Genomic DNA, 8,581 nt, shown 5'->3' with positions numbered 1-8,581 from the left:
GAGTGTTGAGGAAACGTGGGGCGAATGCCAGAGGCAGAGTTGCCCACTGTATCTGAAGAAGTGAGCAGTGATGACTCACAAAAGCTCCTCCCCTCCCACAACTGTGGTCAGTCTTTACGGTGTTCCTGGACTCTTGCTCTTTTCGACTGCTGCAAGCAGACCGACACGGCGACCCATCTTGATCACTCTGCATTGGCAAAGGATGGTGTGGATGGGAGAGAAATAACAAGGCTTCTTTCCAACAACTATCCCTTTTTCCCTTTTGACTTTATTTAGCAAGATTTTGCTCCGTAGGATTTAATCCGAATGTTTGTACATTTCAGGCAAATCACGTTGTTGTTTGGGCTGTAGGTGCCCGGGTCACAGGCCACTGCAAAGTGAAAGGGCAAACAGTATGTCAGGAAGAAAAAGGGTTAAGCATCACTGAGGCTGTAAGAACAGAGAGGCAGGAGGACAGACACATATTCACAGGAAGGCATACAAGAGCAATACCATGCCTTTGAATCTTTGCATATGGGGGGGGGAGTTGCATGGTGTAAGGTTGCCAACCCCCAGGCAGAGCCTGGAGATCTCCCTCTATTACAATTGATCTCCAGGTGACAGAGATCAGTTCCCCTGGAGAAAATGGCTGCTTTGGAAGGTGGACTCTACGGCATTACACCCTGCTGAGGTTTTTCCTACCAAAACCCTGCCCTTTCCCGGCTCCATCCCTAAAATCTCCAGGTGTTTCCCCACCCAGAGCTGGCAGCCCTATGTATGCATCAAGGATTCATCGAACTCTCTTTTGAAGCCATCTGAGCAAGGGGGCGTTGCCACGTGGGGGTGGACTGGCCATTATTGCTGGGCCCATAACCTGAAAGCAGAGCTGTGTCTCTGTGCAGCAGAATTCTACAGTCTGGTTGATGGAGGAATAAGTTCACACTGAGGCTTGTTACTTAGAAAAGAAATGGAAGTTCTTTACTGTAAGAGAACTCCACACTAGATAGGAAGGGCAGAGTAATTATGTGTACCAGGCTTTTTGCTGGTCGGCCAGTGGCCTTCCTCCCCACACCTGGGCTGGGCCAGACCCAGGGGTCATTTCCTGCAGGAGCGCACAGGAGCAGAGCTCCGGCAGTAAAGAGCCCAGGGGGCGGGCACATGCTCCCAGCAGCCCTCAGTCAGAGCAAGAAGCAGCCAGGTAAGTTGCAGAGCTCCCACCACCCCCCTGGTCCAAAACAGTCCAGTGGCACCTTTAACACCAAGGTTTATTCAGGTACAAGCTCTCCCTCCTCTGCGAGGGCAGATGTGCATGTCTGTCGCCCCCCCCCCAATCGCTAGCAATCCAAAACAGTCCAGTGGAGCCTGAGCAGTGGGCGTTGCCTTCTGATACACTTTCGGCAGGGGGTGTGGCATATGCAAATGAGTTATGCTAATGAGTTATGCTAGTGAGCTCCAGCACCTCTTTTTCTACGAAATGACCCCTGGCCAGACCTGTGGCGGAAGATCATCACCTGGGTCATCCAGGTCCTACATGGTGAGGGGGAGGCAGTGACATCCAACCCCCTGGGTAGCCAGGCAGCCTCTGTCCTTCCCTCCTTCGGAAGTCTGGGGCTGGGCCCCCTTTCTAGAGTCGTTTCCCCTTCCAATCCATCCCAGTTGCTGTGTATTGTGGCAGAGACTTCCACAAACCCATAAGAAAATAATGTGGGCAGTTTTTCACTGCCACTTTCGATGCTGTGTTAATACACCGTGGATTAAATGATAAGCAGGAGGAAACCCCCCTCCCCACAAGGGTAATAACAAGAGGTGCAACAGAAGAATGGACAAAAAAAACCCATACAGTTCAGTCCTAAGCAGAGTGTAAAGGTAAAGGTAAAGGTTCCCTTGCTCGAAAGCCAGTCAAGTCCGACTCTAGGGTTGCGGTGCTCATCTCTGTTTCAAAGCCGAAGAGCCAGCGCTGTCCGAAGACGTTTCCGTGGTCATGTGGCTGGCATGACTAAACACCAAGGTGCACGGAATGCTGTTACCTTCCCACTGAAATGGTACCTATTTATCTACTTGGAATTTCTTGCTTCTGAACTGCTAGGTTGGCAGGAGCTGGAACTAGAGGCGGGAGCTCACTCCGTCATGCGACACACTCGGGTTTCGAACTGCTGAACTACCGACCTTCCACAGCCTGCAGTTCAGCGTCTTAACCACTTGAGCCACTGCAGCTCCCTTCTAAGTGACACCCTTCTAAATCCATCGAAGCCAGAAATTCTCCAGTCTTATCTAACAGGCACAAAATCTCTAGCACCGTTTTAAGCAGAGTTCCACCCCGCTAAGCCCACTGATTTCACCAGAAGGGAGTGATTCTGGGATTATGTTGTCAAAGGCTTTCACGGCCGGAGTTCATTAGTTGTTGTAGATTTCCGGGGCTCTATGGCTGTGGTCTTGGCATTGTGGTACCTGAAATTTCGCCAGCAGCTGCGACTGGCATCCTCAGAGGTATAACACAGAAAGATGGAGTACTCTCTGTGTCAAGGTGAGAAGAAAAATGGTAGGCAGGTAATTAATATCTACTCAGGAAGGTGGGGTAGGGCTGAGTCATTATCTTGTATCCATCTTTCTGTGTTATACCTCTGAGGTTAACAGTCACAGCTGCTGGCAGAACGTCAGGTACCACAATGCCAAGACCACGGCCATACAGCCCTGAAAGTCTACAACGGCTAACTCTGGGATTGCTCAGAGGTGGTAGAAAGAAGCAAGCCCTTCTGTTTGCTTTAACAGGCAGCCCAAGTGAAGACTTAAGGAAGTTCTATCACTGGGTGACCTCAGATCAGTTGTGCTGTCTCGGCCTAACCTACCTCATAAGGTTGTGGTGAGGAAAAGGTGGGAAGAGGAACCCTGCCCTGAGATCACTGGAGATGAGAAAGGATCAAAACGAAACAATTACCACAGCAATTGGTGCAGTCGTTGTGGGTGAGGTCATTTTTCCCGAATCCCGGGCGACAGCTGTCGAGGCGCGTGACTTGGAAACTATGGTCTACGTAATGAATCACAGGGGTGTTCTGAAACTCATGTTTCATGACGTATGACTGCTTGCGGAAAAACTCTTCAATGAGCCATCGGGCCTAAAAGATACAAAGATATGAAGAGGGAGGAGGAGGAGAGAGGAGATTGGATTTCAAGCCAAGCCGAAGTGAATGCTGTCCAGAACATGTCTGAAGCTTTCAGCTGAACAAATATCCCCGTCAGCTGCAAATGTGTGTGATTTAAAGAATTATATGTTGTCCTCCCTTACCCCTATGAAATTGTTAGTCCCTTGTGTGAAACCTGTGTAACTGTAAATCGCTCAGAGCCAGCAGCTCTGCCGGATTGAACGATCAATAAATCGAAAGGTAGTATTAGTATTTATACCCCGTCCTTCACTACCCGAAGGAGTCTCAGAGCAGCTCACAACCTCCTTCCCCTTCCCCTCCCCACAACAGACACCCTGTGAGGTCGGTGGGGCCGAGAGAGCTCTCCCGAGGACCGCCCTTGAGAGAACGGCTCTGAGAGAACTTGTGACTGACCCAAGGTCACACCAGCAGCTGCATGTGGAGGACTGGGGCGTCAAATCCGGTTCTCCCCAATTAGAGTCTGCGCTCCTAACCACCACAACCAAACTGGCTCAAGTTTCCTTCTACGGAGTCGGACCATCGGTTCCTTTAGCTGGGTGGTGGTGGAAAGAGCCGTCAAGTCACAGCCGACTTACGGTGGTGACCCTGGAGGGTTTTCAAGGCAAGAGACGTTCAGAGGTCGTTTTGCCACTGCCTCCCTCCCTGTCACGACCCTGGTATTCCTTGGAGGTCTCCCTTCCAACTGCCACCCGGGGGCCAACCCTGCTTAGCTTCTGAGATCTGACGCGGAGTCTGACCATCGGTCCTTTTAGCTTAGTGCTGTCTATCCTGATTGGCTGCTGGCTCTGCCGGGTCTCACACAAGGAGGGGTCTTTCCTAGCCCTTCTGCCTGAGAGCCTTGTGACTGGAGATGCCCAAGCCTGGACCCCACCTCCCCAACTGGCTGCATCCAAAGGGTTTGCTGAACAGTGGGCCGCCTCCCCCATAGCGAACATGTCAAACATGAAGAGAGAAAATAAACATTTTATGCTATATCAATGTCTTACTATTTTCTGGCTGTCTTTAAATATGTGTACCGGGTAGGGCTTGATTCCACAGTCTCCTTTGTTATTACGAAATGTTTCCCAGCAAATCCCATCTCCCAGCTTTCGTTTTGAAAGCCACGAATTTCTAGTGTCCACGTGTCGTACAGTGGCATGAGGGCTGGTATGGCGCAGTTGTTAAGATGTCAGATTAAGATCTGAGGAGACTCAGGTTCGAATCCCTGCTCTGCCAAGAAAGCCCGCTGGGTGACCCTGAGCCCCTCACAATCTCTCAGCCTAACCTACCTCACAGGGTTGTGGTGACGATTAAGAAGAGAAGAAGAAGAGATTGGATTTATACCCTGCCCTTCACTCGGAGTCTCAGAGCGGCTTGCAAACTCCTTTTCCCTTCCCCTCCCCACAACAGACACCCTGTGAGGTAGGTGGGGCTGAGAGAGCTCTTTCAAGAACTACCTTTTCAAGGACAGCTCTGACAGAACTAAGGCTTGCCCAAGGTCATTCAGCAGCTGCAAGTGGAGGAGTGGGGAATCAAGCGCAGTTCTCCCAGATTAGAGTCCGTGCACTTAACCACGACACCAAACTGGCTCAGGGCCATCTCTGGAAATAGGGAATGTTGGAGTGGCTGTGACATGGAAAATGAATCCTTCACACACACACACACACACACACACACACACACACACACAAATGGTACAACCTCCCAGTTGCATCCAGTCCCTTCAAGGCTACAGGTGGCTCTCTGCTGGGATTGCCAACTCCATTTTAAAAATTCCTGGAGATTTGCAGGCAGTACCTGGAGAGGGCAGCGTTTGAAAAGGGGAGGGAGCTCAAGGGGGGGGCACGATGCCATCAAGTTCCCCCCTCCCAAGTTGCCATTTGTTCCAGGGGACCCAAATTGCTGTTGTCTGGAAAAGCATTGTAATACCAGGAGAACTCCAGGCTACACCTGAAGGTCAGAATCCAAAAATGAGAGATCACAGGAGGAAGGGAATTCCAAAAACAACATCCGTGACAAAATAACGAAGAGTCAATAAAGATAAGTTGCAAAACCATTTACTGTAGCAATTCTGTAGAAAATTTTCCTTCTATTATCGTTCACATGCAACGAATGCTGCGCAATGTAAACAATTTGTTTCACAAAATTTGCTTTATTTGAGTGTGTAGCAATCGTAATTCTTATCAATTACTGCTTATCAGGGGTCATTTCCTGCAGGAGCACACAGGAGCGGAGCTCCGGCAGTAAAGAGCTCAGGGGGCAGGCATATGCAACAAGCCCTGCCCCCTGCTCCCAGCAGCCCTCAGTCAGAGCAAGAAGCAGCCAGGTAAGTTGCAGAGCCCGCCCCCCCCAGCCCCGCAGTCCAAAACAGTCCAGTGGCACCTTTAAGACCAAGTTTTATTCAGGTACAAGCTCTCCCTCCTTTGTGAGGGCAGATCTGCACATTCCCCCCCCCCAATAGCTAGCAATTCAGAACAGTCCAATGGAGCCTGAGTGGTGGGTGTTGTCTTCTGACACAAATAAGGTATGCTAATGAGTTATGCTAATGAGGTCCTACTCCTCTTTTTCTACAAAATGACCCCTGCTGCTTATCAACTCTTGGGTTCTGTTATTAGAAAGTCAACATGGAACGTTTCCTTCAAGAGTTGATAAGTAATAATTGATAAGGTAAAGCAAATATTGTGAAATAAATTCTTTACATTGTGCAGTATTCGTTGCGTGTGAGCGATAATAGGAAATTTTTCTACAGAATTGCTACAGTAAATGTTTTTGCAACTTCTCTTTATTGACTCTTCGTTATTTTTGTCACGGATGTAGTTTTTGGAATTCTACACCTGAAGGTTGGCAGCCCTGCTGAGCCTTTCTGTCTGGCCCCACCTCCCACAGCTGCCCTCCCTGTTTGGTAGATTTCCACGGCGTCCTGGACTTCCCTCCCAACTCCCCTCCTTCTGTCTAACTTTTTCGTGTGTGAATGGCTTCCCCCGACATTGTAAAGAAACATGGCCAGTGAGGCAGGGAGGAGGTGGTGGGTACAGGGTGGCGTGCTGCGGGGTGAGGATCTGTCCACCCAAAATATCAGCACAGCAAGACAGGATGATCAGGACTGTTTACTGCGTGCATCAGGCGTTCGTGCTGGGGGAGCAGGAGGGGAAACAGTGCATGTTTAGTTTTAGTTTTATTCAGGGGTCATTTTGTAGAAAAAGAGGTGCAGGAGCTCATTAGCATAACTTACTAGCATAACTTATTTGCATATGCCACACCCCCTGACATCACCGGAAGTGTGTCAGAAGTCGACACCCACCACTCAGGCTCCACTGGACTGTTTTGGATTGCTAATTATTGGGGGGGGGGGCGTGCAGACCTGTCCTCACAGAGGAGGGAGAGCTTGTACCTGAAGGCGGGCCGGGGGGAGGGGGGACTCTGCAACTTAACTGGCTGCTTCTTGCTCCTCGTGGCCCAACTGTTGCATGTGCCTGCCCCCTGGGCTCCTTACTGCTGGAGCTCCGCTCCTGTGTGCTCCCACAGGAAATGACCCCTGGTTTTATTTACGGCCAAAGCCAGCAATTCACATTCAACACACAACCAAATTAATAGATGTTGTATGTTTTGAGAGCACTTAAGAGTGTATCTCCCCCCTCCCCCCGTAGCATTTTGGAGTGTGCAAATGTACACGCTTGAGGAAGGAATAACTCTGACCTCTTGGACGTGGCTGTTGGTCACATCTTCACAGTCGGGCCCAGCCTGTTGGCAAGCCGCTTCCCAGCCAGGGCCAAAGGGATTGACTAGAGAAGAGGCAAGGAGAGGCAAAGGGTTTTGGCAAACGGACAGTCACTTTCCTCTGAATTATGCGTCGAGTTATGAAAGAAGCACAGAGAAGATGACAGCTCTCTATTCGGACTGCTGCCCTAAATTTCGCTGACTCCCTGTTCCACCCCGATGACCGGAAAGGGACTTGCTTCCCGGGAAGCAGGAAGCCTCCCATCTGGGCCATCTCTGGCAAGCAGGTGTGTTGCTAGCAAAGGACTGTTGAGCCAGAAGATGTATTGCCTGTGTTGTAGCTCCCTCTTTGGGCCAGCAAGGGGAAGAAAGATCTAAATTTCAATTGGGAGGAGGGAAAAGGTAAAGGTAAAGGTTTCCCTTGCTCGAAAGCCAGTCGAATCCGACTCTAGGGTTGCGGTGCTCATCTCCGTTTCAAAGCCGAAAAGCCAGTGCTGTCTGAAGACGTTTCCGTGGTCATGTGGCCGGCATGACTAAACGCCAAGGCGCACGGAACGCTGTTACCTTCCCACCTAAGTGGTACCTATTTATCTACTTGCAATTTCTTGCTTTCGAACTGCTAGGTTGGCAGGAGCTGGAACTAGAGATGGGAGCTCGCTCTGTCATGCGGCACACTCGGGTCTCGAACCGCTGAAACACCGGCCTTCCACAGCCTGCAGTTCAGTATAACTCATTAGCATAACTTATTTGCATATGCCACACCCCCTGACATCACCGGAAATGTGGCAGAAGGCAACACCCACCGCTCAGACTCCACTGGACTGTTTTGGAGTGCTAGCTATTGGGGGGGGGGAGGCGCAGATCTGTCCTCTCAGAGGAGGGAGAGCTTGTACCTGAATAAAACCTGGTCTTAAAGGTACCACTGGATTGTTTTGGGCTGGGGGGGGGCTCTGCAGCTTACCTGGCTGCTTCTTGCTCTGACTGAGGGCTGCTGGGAGCAGGGGGTGGGGCTTGTTGCATGAACTACTGAACTACCGACCTTCCGGCCTGCAGTTCAGTGTCTTAACCACTGAGCCATCTGCAGGTGCCAACCTGCAAATGGGCAAAATCAGCAACTGCTCAGACACAGTGCCTTCTCGGCTGTGGCCCCCACCTTTTGGAATGGCCTCCCCAAGGACCTCAGGAAAGCTCCCACACTCCTGGCCTTTCGCAAACTATGCAAAATGGAAGTATTCCAGAGGGCTTTTCTGCACAGGTAAGGGGGTTGCACTGTACAAAATGGTTTTACAACCTTGCTTCGATGAATGATTAGGGACGGTGCGTGGTCTGTACCACTGTGTTGAGCTTCTTGTTTGTAGGATCCTATGTATATGTATATATCTAATAGTCGAGACACACACACCCCACTGCTGGGGAGAGGGGGGGGAGGATGCTTCCGCGCAGGGGTCATTTCCTGCAGGAGCGCACAGGAGCGGAGCTCCGGCAGTAAAGAGCCCAGGGGGCGGGCACATGCAACAAGCTCCACCCCCTGCCCCCAGCAGCCCTCAGTCAGAGCAAGAAGCAGCCAGGTAAGCTGTAGAGCCCTCCCCCGGCCCCCCGGTCCAAAACAGTCCAGTGGCACCTTTAAGACCAAGTTTTATTCAGGTACAAGCTCTCCCTCCTCTGCGAGGACAGATCTGCACGTTCCCCCCCCCCCCAATAGCTAGCAATCCAAAACAGCCCAGTGGAGCCTGAGTGGTGGGTGG

At 50.9% G+C, this 8,581-nt stretch overlaps 1 protein-coding gene across 1 annotated transcript in view; it reads right to left on the bottom strand.

The window, feature by feature from the left end:
- Positions 1–272: 272 nt before the first annotated feature.
- ZPBP2 (zona pellucida binding protein 2) overlaps positions 273–8,581 on the bottom strand; it is a 25,083-nt gene continuing 16,774 nt past the window's right edge. Inside the window, exons 5-7 of the mRNA XM_015416328.1 lie at positions 6,816–6,901; positions 2,915–3,092; positions 273–370 (exon numbers count right to left, since the gene is read on the bottom strand). Coding sequence (XP_015271814.1) covers positions 273–370; positions 2,915–3,092; positions 6,816–6,901 — 362 coding nt within the window. The remainder of the gene's footprint in view (positions 371–2,914; positions 3,093–6,815; positions 6,902–8,581) is intronic.

Source organism: Gekko japonicus, unplaced genomic scaffold, assembly GCF_001447785.1.
Source record: "Gekko japonicus isolate JY-2015 unplaced genomic scaffold, Gekko_japonicus_V1.1 scaffold875, whole genome shotgun sequence".
In the NCBI taxonomy this organism is placed as follows: Eukaryota; Metazoa; Chordata; class Lepidosauria; order Squamata; family Gekkonidae; genus Gekko; species Gekko japonicus.
The sequence above is the reverse complement of the archived record's forward strand: the minus strand, read 5'-3'. Positions and strand labels throughout refer to the sequence as shown.